The sequence below is a fragment of the Falco biarmicus genome, chromosome 3, assembly GCF_023638135.1.
Source record: "Falco biarmicus isolate bFalBia1 chromosome 3, bFalBia1.pri, whole genome shotgun sequence".
In the NCBI taxonomy this organism is placed as follows: Eukaryota; Metazoa; Chordata; class Aves; order Falconiformes; family Falconidae; genus Falco; species Falco biarmicus.
In genome coordinates this window covers 92897608-92915019 of record NC_079290.1, presented here as the reverse complement: position 1 = coordinate 92915019, position 17412 = coordinate 92897608, and the positions used below count along the sequence as shown (strand labels likewise).

General features: G+C 40.6%; 1 protein-coding gene and 1 long non-coding RNA gene across 8 annotated transcripts in view; one reads left to right on the top strand and one right to left on the bottom strand.

Moving 5' to 3' along the window:
- Positions 1-8373, bottom strand: part of PRPF4B (pre-mRNA processing factor 4B) — a 25677-nt gene extending 17304 nt beyond the window's left edge. For 6 of the 7 annotated variants that reach the window (XR_008820936.1, XR_008820937.1, XR_008820935.1 and 3 more), the window contains exons 1-3: positions 8234-8354; positions 3229-4422; positions 39-212 (exon numbers count right to left, since the gene is read on the bottom strand). Coding sequence is in view for 2 of the 7 variants with exons in the window: in XM_056332674.1 (XP_056188649.1) it covers positions 39-212; positions 3229-4422; positions 8234-8271 (1406 nt within the window). In the remaining 5 variants the exon portion in view is untranslated. Of the gene's footprint in view, positions 1-38; positions 213-3228; positions 4423-8233 lie in introns of all 7 variants that reach the window. The other variant, XM_056332672.1, reaches the window with a different exon arrangement.
- Positions 6346-17412, top strand: part of LOC130146502 (uncharacterized) — a 25029-nt gene continuing 13962 nt past the window's right edge. Inside the window, exons 1-3 of the long non-coding RNA XR_008820940.1 lie at positions 6346-7913; positions 9207-10289; positions 13416-13516. This is a non-coding gene — a long non-coding RNA (uncharacterized LOC130146502). The remainder of the gene's footprint in view (positions 7914-9206; positions 10290-13415; positions 13517-17412) is intronic.

Sequence of the window (17412 nt, the reverse complement as noted above, 5' to 3'; positions counted from 1 at the left end):
TTTTACAAAATATATTAAAAAATGCAGTGTGCCTTTACCTCCTCCGAGGAGACCTACTCCGCCTTCTTGGAGATCGGCTGCGTCGAAGGGGTGAACGAGACCTCCTTCTAATGGGGGACCGAGACCTTCTTCTGGATGGAGACCATCTACTGGGGGGGCTAACATCTTTTGATCTTTCACGTCTAGATAAAATATCATCTCTGGTCCGCGTTCTTAAAACAGAGGAAGAGAATGGTGGTAAAATCAGGAGCAAGCTGAAAACAAAAATCCCAATTCCCTCTAAGGCTCACTTCAAAATCTTACTGCAAGTGAAAGGCCACTAGAGGGGCTTCTGAGGGAGGGATGGGTAAGTATGCTGCAGAGCTGGCTGCCCTTCTGCACCTCTCCCCCGTACATATGTGCCTATACATAGGTCTAGTTGAGGACAACCCTGAAAAAAGAGCTTGTTAATTGCTAACACAATGCTAAGACAGGTTTTAAAACAAAACCTGTGCTTAGGTCTTACATAAATATTGACCTGTTTTTGTGTTTACCAGAAACTGTATTTTAACAATAAATAAAACCCAAAAACTAATTATTGAGAATTTTCTCAGCAACTTTACAATTCGGTATTGAAATTTAGGGCCATGCTAATCCACAGCAACGACTTTAATGTCTAGTTCAATTTGGGCACTAGAACTGGACAGCTTTAACATTTTGAATATTCTAATAAGGCAGCTGAAAACTAAAATTCTTAATTAACATGTAAACTAATCCTTCTCAAATTAAAAAACAAGTCTGACACTATATACTATTCAAAATTTGCTCATTCCTGTCTATACACATTCACAAGTATTCAAGAAGAAAAACTGTTGATAGGACAACTACATTAAAAAGCTTAATCGCATTCCACAACAGCAAGTCTTCAACCGCAAACTGTAAAAGGATATAAGTTAAAAATATTTAACTACTATTCTAATGAGGCTGCCACAGAAACTCTTGGAAAATACTTCCACACCATGGTTTAAAGAAAACGTTGCCACTCTATTTCTCCCTCCTGCTACCCCCCCCCCCTTTTTTTTTTAAACCAAACTGGGCTAAGTTATTTCAGGTGGTGTATTTCATCAATGAACAAAACCTCTGGGGTCTGAAAGATTAATCCCACCCATTCTGTAATGTTTTTTTGTTTGTTTTGAGACTACTATATCAGCTTTAGTTACCTTAACTACGTATAATGACCAGGCATACAGAACTGATGCAATATACTAAAAGTGGGACAGAAGGAAACTTTATGCATATGCAGAAGTACTGGCAGTTTCTACAAGAAATTACTGTAGACTCAAATGCTGAAGCAGGCTGATGATCCCTCTAGTCCATCTAATTTACATTATGTTCTCGTAAACAATCTTGCAAAAAGTCACAGGATGAACTGACAGTTCCAGGTTTCCTGGCTAATGAAGTGGTTGTACTGCCAAAACCCAATCAAACTACCTAAAAAAATTAAATCACTTCAGGAATCACAGGTATGAGATAAAAAGTAGAAGCTGATTAAGAATGCCTAGTAACATCATATAACGAGTAAATTCAGTCAAAAGACCTGGGAAGAATCTTACATGATTAGAACTTGCATGCCTTAGAACACTAAGACAACAAACATGAGAAATAAAATTACTGGAAATTTTTTGCTAAAACTTCTAAAGCCCCTGAAATTATCTGGCAGCCTGAGTAATTACAGGTGTTAAAGCTCCAACACAGTGGAGGTAGTTCAGGATGTCCCACAAAGATTATTACTGCTGATCTGCAAACACTTCTAGCAAAAAAGAAATTAGCAGTCCCCCATTCACATGCTGCTCACCACAGTGTTACAACATAAATTTGATAGCAAAATTCTAGACACAAGCACCACTTGAAATAGCATCTAAACAACTAATTCAAACTGGCTGCCATGCAAGCTGTCATCGGAAATGAAAACTGAAAGATTCAAAATGCTATGGAAGAAAAGTCAAATAGTATGTCAAAGAAATATAGTGGTTGTGCCAATAATCTCCTGATTCACCAGAAAGCAGACAGATAAAACTGCTAGCATTTACAATACTTGCTTAACCTGGTTAACACCACTGGGGACACCCTCCAAAATATTACTAAGGAGCAGTACAGACAAATAAGCTGATAATGTGCCTGTAGAAGACACCCCATACCTGAAACCAGAGTAACCTTCAGCTGTACAGGCAGAGAGACTTTCACATTTATTAGGCACTTATTTACCAAGCTAGTCTTTGTGGTTCTAATCCACTGTTTTAAATGAATATTTCTTTGTTCTTAATTCTCAAGAGTGGGTGAAGCTAAACCCCGTAGTAAAAAGTTTTAAATTATTCATTATCCAGAAGTAATGCTGAACTCTTCTGCCGGTTGAGCTTCCTACATTTAATGAATTAACTTCCAAAAATGTATACACTTATATTGTTCTCTGCTTGGGAACTTAGCATCCAGGCTTTACAGCTTCAGAGTAATTATTAGTAATTATTGTCTCATGGTTTATATTAAATTTCAAGGTAACAGCTTTCATAGGCTAAATTGTCTTTTTTAAAAAAATCCCAGACTAAAAATAAATGAAAAAGATTTCAGCCTTTTTCCTTTAAGTGTATGCAAAACATGGTAAGGATATATACAGACCAACAATGAAGCAACACTACTATATCCGTAGCAAATAAAAAAAAAAGAATTTTTAACAAAAAAAGTGACTGTGAGGAGGACATCTTGATAAAGATTTGCTGACATTCACACATATTGCCTATTATTAGGGTTGTTGGGGTTTTGGTTTTTTTGTTGGTTTTTTTTGTGGGGAAAAAGAGGTTAATTACCCACTTTTAGCCAACACCAATATGTAAGAGAGGAGGCAACTCTCAGTCCACAAAAATTCCTGAAAGCAACAGGACTAAGAAACAAAATAGAAGTCAGACTCTGAATCCAACCAAGTGACAAAAAGACAACTCTGAGCTAGAAAACTTGTTCCCAGTAACGGTGTGAGCAGCAGATAACTCAGCACTTTAACAACCAAAGCTGAATTTGCATGTTTAACAGCTGTGGGGAGTATTTCTTTAAAACTGAACACATACAAAGTACGATCATAACACAATGCACAATCTGACTGTCTTTTTTAATAGCTATTTTCAGAATAAAACACTGAGCTAGGAGACAGTTCATCCTGTAACACATTTTTGCGATGGTTCATGACATCTTTTAAGTTACCTGGGAGAAGACAGACGCCTCCTTTCCGATTCTCTTCTTTTCCTTTCGGCAGATCTACTCCTCACTCTTCTAACTGGAGAACGGGTTCGAGAGGGGGATTTACTCTGTTTAGATCTACGATCATTAAAGAGAGGGGATCTGCTTCTTCTTGACTTTTCTCGTTGTTTGGGAGACAAGCTTCTTCCTTTTGGGCTACGGCCAGGTCGTCTAGGGGACCTGTTTTCTTTCCCTGAAGAAGCATCTTTAGAAGGAGATTTAAGTGGCTTTTTTTCTTTGTCAGTCTCTGATCTCCTAGGTTTTCTATCTTTGGACCGTGATCTTCTATCTTTGGATTTGCTTCTTAGTTCTGTTGGGGATTTAGATTTTCTGCCACGATCTCTGCTTTTGTTTTCATTTACAACTGGAGACTTCCTGCGATCTCTTGACTTACTTTTATCATCAGCTTTATTTCTATCCTCTGGGGGAGATTTAGACTTTCTGTTTTTCTCCTGTGATCGCCTTTTAAGCATTGGAGACCTAGATTTCCTTGTCTGATCTTGAGACTTACTCCTCTTATAAGGGCTTTTGGATTTCCTCCTTTCTTTTGACTTGCTTCTAGTTGTCTTCTCTTTGATTCCATCAACTCCTACCTTGCCTTTCTTTTTGTCAGATCTGTGCCTAGTCCTTTCTTTTGATTCACTCTTACTTCCTTTCTTGGAACTAGTTTTGTTGTCCACAGGTTCCAATTTCCCCTTAGTGTTTGACTTCACTGTAGGTCTCGTTCCATTTCGCACCTTTTCGTTAATCTCCCCCTCTTCTTCAGATCCTGACTCGTAACCTTGTAATATTAATCCCATCCCAGACTGGACTTTTCCTTCCATTAACTCATTTTCAAGTTCAGCTTTTAATAATGCTCTTTGTTTCTCCAAGTCTTCCAGAGGAGCTAAAAAATCAATTTTAGTTCTTTTGGCTGGTCCATCTTCTTTGTCAGAGGTATCAGCTACCTCTTTCCATTTATGTTTCTTATGTTTGTGTCTGTGTTTATGTTTTTTGTCCTTATCTTCTTCTGAAGAATGTTTATGTTTCTTGTGTTTACTTCGGTGTTTGTGTTTCTTTTTTTTATGTCGGCTGTGCTTGTTCTGAGGTTGGTCTGCCTCTGATACTTCCCCATTTTCTTCATTTACACTTTTCTCAGATGCTTCAGCATCCTCAACCCTGCAAAAAATAAAAACTACACATCAGTACTATCAACTCACTGCAGTCCTTAATCTTGCATTGACAGCCTTTTTAATGATAAGATACTAACTGGCATCTAATTACCTACCTCTGGGAGAATTAAAAATGTACAACTAACGTAACCAAGTTATAACAGCAGATACACTTCCTCAGGAACAGACAGCTATGACCGCAAAAAGCAACACTACGGAAGGAAGATACAGTAAATGCACTAACAAAACAAAATGTGTGGATGAAATCAATGCTTGTGCTTTTAGATTTAATACTGACAATATCTGTTAATAGTACACAGCAGTGTTGCAATTTTATGCACCCTGTCAGTCCACCATCTACCTTATTTACTGCCCCATTCCAATGCCTAACCCAAGTTAAGCCTTTTAAAAGTATTTTCAAATGGCAGAACACAGCTGACTCCAAACAAAACCTATTTCAAGGGATGATGCTGATCACCTAATGAAACCATCTTGCAAAATCTCACAGAGTCAACCGATTCTCTTAACTGCAATTTCTTTCTGTAAGTATATACATCTGTTAGAAAAATCAAGAACTCTTCTTATCATGTGTTTATTATTTATGCAATACAGGGAACACTTGATAAATTAAAGAAGCCTAATTTCAAAAAAACATTCTGTTAGTATACAGCAGACTATCAGCTTCCCAAGAAAAAAGTGGTAATCTTCAGACCTGTAAAGTGGCAATGGCTGAAAAAGCAGAAAATAAGTCTACAGCAAAATAATTTAGTGTTCCTTCTAAAGAAAAAACCAAACCCACTCCCATTAGCTAGTCACAGCAACAAGCAATTTAAATAGTATACTTCAAAAATGATAAAATTCAGTCTTGATGTTAATGCATTCACTTACATTATCTTCCTCAGATGCTAAAACTGGCTTATCAATAGGGTTTTTTTTATGGTGTTTAGCAAACACCTCCTGATCTCCTTCAGAACATCAATTAAGTTACTGCCTGTGGCAAGATGGACATTTGCTTTTTGAAATCTGTCACCCAATATTATAGGTGTCAAGAGTTCACCTTTCTACTAACTCATCCCATCTAAACTACAGTTTTGAAATTTACTAGTTTAACATTTTAATAACTTAAATGTAGCTCTTTCTGTATTCCAAGCTTCATTCAGAAGTATGAGAAAATTAATTGAAAAGAAATTCTCTAAACATGACAGTCGGGGGGATGGGGGTGGGGCAGAGGGGATGTACACAGAAATGTAGAGCAACTTTTGAACTCTACTAGTTTCATACGACTTTTGTTTCTGAAGAATAATATGATCAATGATCCAATAGAATAAATGTATCAGAGGTACTCTAAGCCAGGCCTAAAGGATGGCACTTCACTATAAATCAGATTAGTGTCTTCCTAATTAAGGACAGGATCTTCAAAGAGTGTACAGTTACTGACTCTCTCATGCTTCAGTTAATGCAAATTCTAGTACTAGTAAATAATCCAGGCTTTTCTGCAACATAGACTAAAATTATTTCCAAATACTATTAACACTACAGTGGTCTGAAATGTGAAATTTCCTAAGGGAACAGACTGATTTAAAAATATGCAACACTCAGAGACCTAACTCAGAATGCTGTATGCTTTTTCTTTTACATCTTTTACTTCTGCTTACTCAAAGCATATAGAAAGAAGAGTGTTTTTCTTAATTACTTCCTCCTGACACTCCACACCATTATGACAACAGAATGTCAGAAAGAAAGAGAACAAACATAGAGCTTGCTCTATGTTGCAATTTGCATAAAAAGACATGAAAAAAAAGGAAAAAATATTAAATGTATAACTTTTTAAACTTGGACTTGCAGTCCAGAGCAAGTATGTCAGTGACATAAGTTGACTAAAGAGCAGTGAAATATCACAAGGAGAATTTTTAAGGGAACTATGCATCTTTCAAGGTTTTAGTCTCATACAGAATACTGTATATGTCCCCAACTAACACATTAATGGTACTTCAATACATTATAAAAATATTACAGAACAACAAAAATCACATCCATTCAAGCTGCTCCAGATAAGTCTTCCTTCTCTTAAGAGTAGTAAGAGGCACTGAAATCTATAGGCAAGTTATCTTGTTATCATGTGTTTTAATGTTATGTAATAACCTCACCTTACATTCCATAAAAGCAGGCTGATAGCAGAGGCGCCAGATGAGAAACATCACCGCAGTTGCATCTCAGACCACTACAGACCACTAACACAACTGCCAGCTTTCTTTGTATCCGTGCCTCAGCTAGAAAATTGCTATTAACTTCATTAATATCCATGACATATTTCAGAGTTTCTTCATGCACAGGATTGTTTATTTCAGCTAATTCCATCAAAACATGGATAAACTTTTACTTCATTTAAATGCTTCAGAGTTGTAATGACAGGGATGAGAAACCTTTCAAGAAGATTGCAGGTGATGAAGCAGATACCCATCTACACGTTTAGGTGCTTTCAATAGAGAGAACTGTGACATGATCTTGTTATAGCTTTTTTGTTCTCCCCTCCTTATTTTTGAATTCAAGAAGAATGATAGGAAGTTCATGAAGGTTTGCAAAAAGATTTCACCTGTCTTTTTCTACATTCAGGCTTCCTATCATCAGTTTTTACCTTATCACCCTCAGTTACATTTCTTTATACAGTACTGAGCTCTCTTTGCCATGGGCTGATGTGTTTCACATAGTTCACATGTACATCCACTGACTGCTTCTCCTCATCCGTTTTCTATTCCCAGGAGTAACAAACAGAACCCAGAGCCTCAAGTCGCACCTTTTTAAGGTGGAAAAAATACAGGAAGCCGTTCATACGGCTAAAACACAGGGAAGAGGAGCGGCAGGTAAGCGTTAGGCTGTCAACACTGGGCAAAAGTTACAGGGAGGAAAGCGCCCGCCAGCCCCAGCACCTCAGCCAGCCCCCCCGGCTCACGGCGCTCAGCGGGCCGCCCGCAAAGCGCCCCCCGCAGCCCCGGGCCGGCGGGGAGGCGGCAGCTCGGTCTTCGCTTCCCAACGGGAGCCGGGAGTTGCCAGTCATTTCGAGGGCTGGAAGGAGGGGCTGGCGGCAACAAATCGCTTTCTGCTTCCACCAGCGCAGGCAGTTTTTATACCGCGAGAGAGCCCGGGACTCGGGGGAGGTGGGCTCGCCGCAGGGCGGGAGCGGCTCGGCGGAGGGACAACCCCGCGGCACCCGCCGCTCGCCCGGGGAGGCCTCGCCCGGACAGGGCCCCGCGGCGGGGCGGGACCAGACCCCGGCCCGGCCTCGCCCCGGGGATGCCCGAGCTCTGCGCGCCGCCGGGCCGCCGCCCGGCCCGGGAGGGCAGCGGCCTCGCAGCCACGCGGAGGATGAGGGACCCCCCCGCCCCTCCCCCCGCCGCGGCAAACCCGCTTCCCGGGGCGGCGGAGCGGGGAGGGCCGCGCCGGGCCGGAGCCCCCCCGAGGCGGGAAGGCGCACGCGGAACTGAGGACACGCGCCCGCAGGTCCCGGCTCCGCTTCCCCTCCCCCCGCCCCCAGCGGGCCGGCTCGCGCTCTCCCGGCCTCCCCACCCCCATCCCCCCACCACGGGCCTTCCCGGCTCCCACGTCCCGGCCCCGCCGGGCAGCCTCGCGGCGGGGCGAGCGGCTCCTATAGCAACCCCCGTCCCCCGGAGCGGCCGCCTTCCCCCGCCTTCCTCCCCCTCGCTCGCCACCTCCACCCGGGCCGCTTCCCGCCCTCTCCCCTTCCCCTCGCCCGTGCTTCTCCCCCCGCCTCCCTCCTCCCCGGGGCGCCATCGCGAGGAGCCTCCTAGCCGATCTCTTACTCGGGCGCTCGCAGCTCGGGCTCCGCCGCGGCGGCCATTTTGAACTTCCAAACTCCTTCGCTGCCGCTGGGGAGACGCGGGGCCGGGGCGCACGCGCGCGGAGGCGCCGCGGGGGGGGGGCGGGCTGAAGCAGGGGGTGGGCAGCCTGGCGCCGGAAGTGAACCGCGTCCCGGGCTGGGAGCGGGCCGGAAGCCCCGCCCCCTCGTCGCTCGGCGGCGGCTGAGGGGAGGCGGCGACTTGTAAGCGGCGGGAGCGGCCTGGTGGGCGGCACGGCCGGCGCTCCCGCTCTCGGCTGCGGTGGGGCGAAGGGAAGGTGGAGCGAAGGTCGGGAGGGCTTTGGAGGATGCGCTGTCCCGACGCCCGCGTTCGTAGCGGCGTCTCCTCCCGGGGTGGCCGGGCCGCGGCCCCGGGCGTCTCCTCAGGGAACCTGACGGGGACGAGGGTGCCGCTTCCAGCCCTTCGAGTGCGGAGCGGGGCAGGCGACGGGCGGGTGCTGCCGGACGTTTCGGTACGGGCTCTCCAGAGGTTCAGCGTAGTTTGCTTTTCCAGACCCCGTCTGACTGTACCGAGCTGCGCGGAGCGGTTGGCGGGCCTTCAGCGGCGCGGTGCTAGGCTGTGTTTGGGGTGCGCTTGTAAACGGCGGTTGGGCCAGAGGGCTCCGGGCATTAGCGGGGCGGATTCCTCCTTAATTTAAGATTAATACAGCCCGTCTCTTAACAGGAGCTGTTACAAACTTCATACAAAACCGCTGTAATATTATTAACCTCTAGTTCATATTTAATTTCAACAAGGGGGTTGAGTTGTCATTTATGGCATCATTTTTCTCACAGCAAAACCCTCACTTCTTTCAGATAGTCTTAAAATCCCTAGGACTGGAATATGAATCTGGATTTCTTTGTGGCCTAGAGTTTTGATAAATGATGCTTGAAATCATAAAGTGGGTTTTAACTGTTTTGTTTATTGTCTCTTGTAGATTTGCCAACGAGCAACTACAGAAAATGAATGAATTTAAATACAAATACCAATGTGCTCTGTTAATGAACCTGCGTTGCCCCGAGGAAATCACAACATCCCAGTTGTATGGAGTTCAGATGGCCAGGCTGGTGGAAATGTTTTTGGTGGAGGTATACAGGTGCAAGCTGTGCCAGTTCACAAGCAGCATCAAAAGCAAGATTAGGACACACCTGGCTTATACGTATGAAACGGATACGGCACATCAGATTTCAGGCTGTCCTGAAATGGGCTGAGACAAAAATTATTTGTGTAGCATAGGAGATGAAGCTAATCAAGAAAATAAAGAAAACTAAGACAATCTTGCAAAAAATGTCTGTCACATTTTGAAGCATCTGAAACACAGGTAATGAGTCCTGACTGTTGTGACGTGAGCCCAAGCAGTCAGAGCAATAATCCTTATGTCTCTCAGTCCTGTGAAGTGAACAACTTGTTTGGAGAAGCAGAAACTCATTTGCAGCTTGAGGATCCCTGTTCTGCAGTGCTCACTTCTCTTTCATATTCCAGGAGCAGAGATGAAGAACACCCATCTGTGCGTCTTTGCCTCTGTCGTGTTTCCAGTGTTAGAACTTGGACCTTAGCTAGGAAGATAAAAACCCTAAGAAAGCTAGATGGGACAGTAAAGGGCTACCTCATCCTGTGAAAGATGCTTGTGCCTTAAAGCTGGGTTCAGAGAGAAAGCAGCATTCCTGCAACGCATGTAATGTAGCACTGCAGTCAAAAGATGCTCATAAAATCCATGAAAAGGGTCATGATGTGGATTGTGGCTTTAAATGTGTTTATTGTTGCGTGACTGAGTGGGACTTAATCGGAAATTATTTAAAACCACAGAAGTGGATAAAAGAAACCTACCAGTACCTCATCTGTGAAAGTCTTTTTATGTCACAAAGTGCCTGGGAAGTGCACAGAAACAGCCATCGGAGGAAACATCATCTCTCTTTGTGGACAATATATTCATCATCCCTTGAAAATGAGTGGATAAGAAATCTTCATGTAGCTTGTCATTCTCAGGATATATTTGAATGTCCACACAGTGATTTTACCAGTAAGTCAAATTTTATTCTTTTGTTCTCGTGCAGGTGCCTCGGCTGTGAACTTTTCTGTGCACATAGCTTTATTTGGTCAGTGCAGAATTTATTAGTGTGTTCTAGTGTGACTTGTAAATGCTATCATGAGAAGCTACAGTAAAACATCTTCATGCTACTTTAAACACAGAAAACACAAGAATTTCAAAAATTCTAAAAGGTCGTGTAAATGTTCACTTCTTGATGATGTTCCTTCATTCTGCAAAATCCCGTCTCATATTGTGGACTCTGAATACTTCTAGGAGTAGTTGACATCGTATTCCAATAATCTCAAAATTATTAGCTTTTTAATGGCTTTGTAACATTACTGTAAAGGTACTTCTATCAAGGTTAATGCTTGTTATCTCTTTAAGTTTTGTGACACTACTAATAGCTAAATATTCTCTCCATTTATAAATGGAGGATGTTGGCAGAGTGACATGATCTCTGCCTCTTAAATCACAAAAGCACATAATTCCGGTGTTCTAATGCTGTTCTCATTTGTATTGACTACAAAAGTTGCTTTTGTACCAATTGTAATTTATGTAAGTAAGCAGGGAAAAATGTACAAATGTTTCTGTCACTAATGGCAAGTGTTTTGGCCCAATAAAGCCATGCATTTAGTGCTTACCTTCAAGTCTGTAGGTAGAATCTTGAAAGATTTATGTGCAAAGGTAGTCTGGTCATTTTTGTTTCACTATTAGGTGTTGCAGGTGATTGCAGTGATTGATTTTACCAAGGTTTCAATGGCTGCTACTGCTAATAATATAGAGCAAATCCTTGCTGTCTGGGTTGAACTACTGGTTTGGTTCTGATTGCTCAATAGGGCCAGGTAATTACCAAAACCAGGTAATTTATGTGAAATAAGATGATGGCTTATAGGAGTGCTCTGTAGTTTGAGGGGGTGGTCAGGTGAGAAAACAGGCAACGTTAGAAACATTGTGGAATAGCAGGGCTTCCTGTGATTGTAGCCAGGCTGGGCATTGTGTCTGTTGCCCTGTAGGTTTTGAAGAGTTTAGATTAGATTGTGTTGTGCAGTCTTAATCTTGAAGTAGTCTTTGTTTTTGGGATAGGATGGGTGGTTCTGAGGTTTTACTGTTTGAAAGGGCAAGAGAGAATTTCCATAGAAAGTTACTGCAGAATTTTTGCGTGGAAAAGTAACTAAAAAAGGCGTCCCCCTTTAGAACTAAAAGCAAAGTGAGTATCTTGGATCATAGCAACGAGCAGTGTCTCCCCCTAATTGTACATGACTGTAAGCCAACAACAAGGCTGCAGTCTGGTCTAACTTTTTCTCGAAGAGGTTGGGAAGGAAGGCATGTAGAAAGCTGAAATTCAGTACTTCAAAACAGACATGACTACAACAGTGAAAAGATTTATTGGTGCTTATACAAACAACGTTTTCTTAAGTGAAAGGTGAAGTGGTTTGTATTGACAAATTATAAATTGTCTCTTAAGTGAGTAATTTCCTTCTGGAGGGGTGTGTGTGTGTGCGTGTGTAAAAAATAAAATATCTCCCTTTCCTTCATGTTTGGGAGCAATGAATTTTGAAGATTATAACTTACCACTTACTGTTGTGTTAACATATGCAGAAAGCTTACTTAATTTTAACTTTCTGTTGAAAAATTTAGTAGGTTAAATACTTACAACTTTTTAAGCTATTGGTAGTATTAGAGAATTGTAAATATTTTATGTTTGTTTTGAATATCGTTTGCATTTTTGTGATAAACGTGAGCAGAGGAAGCCTTTCTAAATATCTATTTAACATTAAAAATATTTAATTTCTATACATTTTTGAGGTGGAGAAGAAACATTAAATTGTGAGAAGCTTGCTAGTATTTTTCAGATGTTTCGCTCCATTAAATGGAGTTTTATTGTAACATTACAAAGAACTGTCTGCCAATTTGTTAGGCTTGCGAAGCTGATTCAATAAGTATTGGAGCCTTCCTGCTTGCGGTGGGGATAGTTTGTGAAGTAAGTTTTAATTGTATTTTCTTGTCACCAAGTGTGTGTTTAACTTGGCGTCAAGGTTTAGCTGTAATTGCTAACGGTATTTGCTACAGTATACTTGTTAATAGCTTCTAACATACATGAAAGCCTAACTGGTTGGCAGAAAAAGATGTACAAATTGCTGAAATACTTTAGTGGAGTATACTGAATTTTCTTCTTAATTTCTTATTTAGGACAAAGTTATCAATTTTTCATGCTGAGAGATTCTTTAAGGTGATTAGGCAATGTTATTTGTTCTTCACTTGTCTAAATTAAGAGTTGTCAATATTTGTAGAGGCTGTATGGTGATAGTTTACCATCTGCATCAGGGATAAAGGGTCAAAAGACCTGAAAGACTAATTGTGCTACCTGTCATGATATTTGGTCTTTGAATCTTAAAACTTAGAGTCCAGAAGTTGCCACAAAGTTAAGTGATTTAATATTAAAACCTTTACCAAAAGGGGTTAGTGATCTTGATTGCATTTCCCATTAAACAGTGATCCTCTATGCAAAACCCACAACCTCCAACCAGTACATTCTCCAAACCAAATTTAGACTGTAAGCAGATGTTTAGAAGAAAACGGACAAAGTATATTGTATCTTGCCACTAAAAACAATCCTTTGAAGCTTGGGTATTTCCATGCTTCCTAAGTATCTGTTCCTTCAGTATTTTTCATATGCTCCATAATTCACATCGAAATAACTCCACTGCAAACATATATTTTTGAAATATATGTTTTGCTAACTCATTTTAAATTGTGGCTTGAAAATTTTGAGAACTGCTTGTTACCCTGTTTCTTTTTTTTCTGTTTTGACACTGGGGAAGAAGAGTAAATTGAGCATCCTTAAAGCTGAGCTAGCCTTGTTTTTGCTGCCAGAGCCCATATGGTTGAATTGTGTCTTCATAATAAATAATTGTTCTTTCTTCTGAAATACTGTGTCTCAGCCAAATTCAGCCTCATATTGCTTAAATAAGCACAAAACACTTTAAAACTACATAGGAGTTAAGCTGAACTTTTATGTTAATAGTTGTTTGATATGGAAAAATGTGTGTTCTATTTTAAATTAATGTATTTAATCTGTTTTTAACCTATTATAATAAACTTAGGTTTTTATTACAGCTAAGGAATGGATGAAGGTCTACAAAGGTGCACAAACCACGGTTACAGTTTCAGACTGCATCCTTGTACTGAATGTGAGATGAGAGAGGTTTTTTCCAAAGGTAGGTGGATTTTTTGTTATTTTATTTTTATTCCCCATTCCCTCCCTTCAACAGGTCTCTTTCTTTTACTTTTTTAAACTGCTTAGTTTATAAAGTGCAACGAATGCTTTGTAAATACTATGAACATGTACTGCATTTCTGATTACATGTTTTACTCTTGTCTCTTTTATAGAGTGGACTTGAATTTCTCGGTGCTGAATGTTTGCTCTATGCAAGTGCATGTACAGGCACATTCGTTTTAATTGGTGGAAGAAGGCTTTAAAATTCATTAAGCTAGATTGAAACTGGTTTGAAGAGGGGAAAAGAGTGCTAGGGAGTTCTTCTTATTAGTTTTCTTGAAGGTACTAAGTAAGGATCCCCATCTTCAAAGGCCAGTGGGTGGCGGTGGGATGTAACAGCTGTATTGAGCTTGCAGCTAGGCAGCTATTCAGTAGGTAGAGGAGAAAAGACAACAATGATGCTCAGTGCAGGGCATCTGGATGCAGGACGTGATGAGATGCTTGGGTTTTGGATACTTTCTGTGTTGAGTTTCTGGTAGGCTTATTTGGCAATTGATAATTGCTTGGCTGGATAATCACTTGTGTGTTATTTTAAAAGGAAATTCTTCAAGTTAGTAGCAGCAAGTTTTGTCTTCCTTCATCAGTCTTATTCCATGTATACTCGGTGAGAGCTTTATTTCCATCTACAGTAGGTAGAGATCCTTGCTTAATACAAGGAAGACTATATTACCTCACAATTATTTTTTTTTTTTGTTTTGTTGTTAAACTGGGCTCTTCACCCTGGGGGGTGGTGGTGTGTGTCTGTGTAATACTGTACTTAAAATGTCAAAGCTGTGAAGGATGCTTCATGTCTGAAGCTTTTCTGACTTTAGCTTTGTGTCAATGTGACTGGAGTAACACCAGGATTGTAATACTTTGAATGACAGTCAGCCAGTTTCAATCTGCAATTTAGGTCTTTTTTTGACCAGGAGTTTGGTTTCTTTCTCTTGTTTTTGGACATTTAATGATGCCAGGTGTGCATGTTGCAGTTCATGCTGTTAGCAGTTCCAGTTCCTCAGACCTTGACCCACAAAGTCCTAGAGCTGTGGTTAGAACAGAGCTATGTGGAAAACTTGTCCCTGCATGCCTGATTTCTGACTTTGTTTAATCTCATTAACTGAGGCAGGGTGTATCTGATGAGAAAATGTATAGCAGCCTATAAATTGGTATCTATTTCCTTTAGTTCCATCAAAAGAGCAATAATTAGGGCTAACCTCAAAGCTTCTTAAATCCTAACGCAACTTTCAAAGGATTCTGTCCAGCTTTGTCTCTTCCAGGATGAACAAAAGTTGGAGGGACCTGTGCATTTTTACACTTTAAAATTTGATTTTGTAATTTATATTTTATAATAGTTGTAGAGGCTATACATCCCTAGCAGCAGTTCTTCTATGTTAAAGAAACTCCCTTCCTCTAATTAATTTAATTTTTGTTTTCAGGACATATGCCTGCATCTCTCACATTTCTTCTGTATTTTAACTGCATACTTCATATTTAGTGTTATAAAACCGTACTGCATTTTTTTTACTACTCCAGATGCTCTGCTTTGTTACCAGGGGTGGTGTTTGCCTAAAAATTACTGTTTTCACCTGCTCTCCTGCCTTGCTTTTTTGTTTGTTCAAACTGTTGGCTGAAATTTCTCATGTTGTTCTTTGCCTCCAATTGATAATTTTCTTTTAAAAACAGACCAACCAAAAGGATTAAACTAATTTTCTAGAATGCGTAGGGGGGAGAACTTTCTGTTCATAATGTTTTCAAGTGGAACCAGTAGGACTGTGGGTACCTTTTATTTGTAAAGCCCTAATAGTCCATGGCTTGCAGGAAAGATGTAAGCATTTTTCAAATTATATCTTCCGTTAGAATAGATGAAAGGCACACTCCTGATGCAAAAGTCTTTCAAAATTTGGCCTCTTCACTGCCTCTGAAAAATGCAGCGCAGATACCTTTACTGCAGGAAGCTAATTGTGAAAGACTGTTTTAGGGAGACAGGGACAGGAACTAAGAAAACTTGACAGCCCTCTTTGGTACCTGGCTGCAAAGGTTTTTAATTCTTTCATAGAGAGTGTATAAAAAAATTTGGATGCTAAAGACCAGTGGGGCTGGAAAACTTGTGAGAAGTTGCTAGAGGTCATGATGAGATGAGAACAGGAACTCAAGCAGAATTTTGACATGCTAGGAAAACTGCTACTGGGACAGGGCGTAGTAGGCAGAGAATGACATAGTTGGGTATCTCAGAGAATGAAAATAACCTTAGCAAGAGGGTGGCTTGAGGTGGACTTAGTCTCAGGCTTGCTAATGAGCATTAAAATAACAGGGTACACAATCACTTCTACTTACTGTTGCTGTCATTCAAACTGCAGTTAGTTCAAGTGTCAGAGGTTTCTGGTATATCTAAGGGTTTCAGCAATGCCAGTCAACCTAAATTTAATTCCTCGTTGTGAGATCTGGAATTTGTTTTAACTTCTAAGGTACTTTGTTTCAAAAAATAAAGCCTGTAACTTGTTAAATGTTTTTAAAAACCCACAAAAAGTTCAAGAAAACTCGCAAAAAGGTTGCAAAGTCAAACACTCCTATGTGTGAGTGGGGTACACTTGTAAAATCTTCAATTGCCTGACTTGACTGTATAGAAATCCAACCATCCACCCACCCCCAATCCTTCCAAAATTCAGTGTGTGGAATGGGTAGTGCTTCATTAGCCTTGGTTTATTGTTAAGAGTATATACACAAAAAACCCCAATTAAATTAAGGTTACCAAGGCAACTTTAATTGTGGAAATTCCTGATTTTTATTTCTTGTCTTCAACCTTAGTGAGCTGAGCTTTTGTTTGTGTTTTAGTATAGGATTTATTATGTGTTGTGGGAGATACGCTGGCAGTCTACCTTAACATACTAAAATATGTTTTTAAAAATGCCATTATCTTTAGCAGTATGTACTGTATGCTCTTAGTTACTAGGCTGTGAGATTGTGCAGTACATTACTAGATAAAAGTTCACCTATTTCTTCCTTAGGTCCTGTGACATCTAGACCCTTCAGTGTTACTTGCTTCAGCTCCATTATGACATCCTAACACACATTGCGTGGTGGTCATGTATTGACCACTGAACCACAACTGGAGAAGCTGGTGTACACTGAATGGAGGGTCACAGAAGTGTTTATTCATTATGCTGTCTTGAATATACCATCTCAAAAATATTTAAAAAAAAATTTTTTTAATTTTGTCATAAAATCGGCAATTTGTCCTCCCTTCTCCCCCAGTCACTACAAGCTCCATAATCCAGCAGCATTTGTAATCTGGTGCTTGCTGTGCCATCACATTAAAAGGAATTGGCAATTTAATAAATAAGGCTGCATGACACTGGGTGAGGAAAAAAAAAAATTATTTTTTTTTTCTTCCTGTAAACAGCAGTGGGCTGAAGTGTCCTATATTACAAAGTTCTTGTGGGGAACATTTGATACATGCTGCTTAAGTTGATGGATTTTACAAGTCACCTTCAGAGTTGGTGCAACTATTTTGAGAGTGATTCATGTATAACAAATAACATCAGGGTTTTTTTCTCATTTGTAGGCTTTGGGGAGAGAGTTGAGATTCATTCATACTTGGTTGCTAAAATAATTAACTCATACAAAAGCGGTAATACGCAAACTGTCAGGACCAAAAATATTGAGTCAAATTAAGTGATTCTGTGCCAAATTATATTTTCTATGGATGAAAGTATTCCACTATACTCTGAGACAAATTCTGGCTATGTTCTCAATCATCTAACAGGCTTATTTATTTATTTTGTAAGATAAGGGAAAAAAATATGTTATATTTTTAAATGTGTATGCAGCACTGTGTTATACAGCTTATATTTTGAGGTT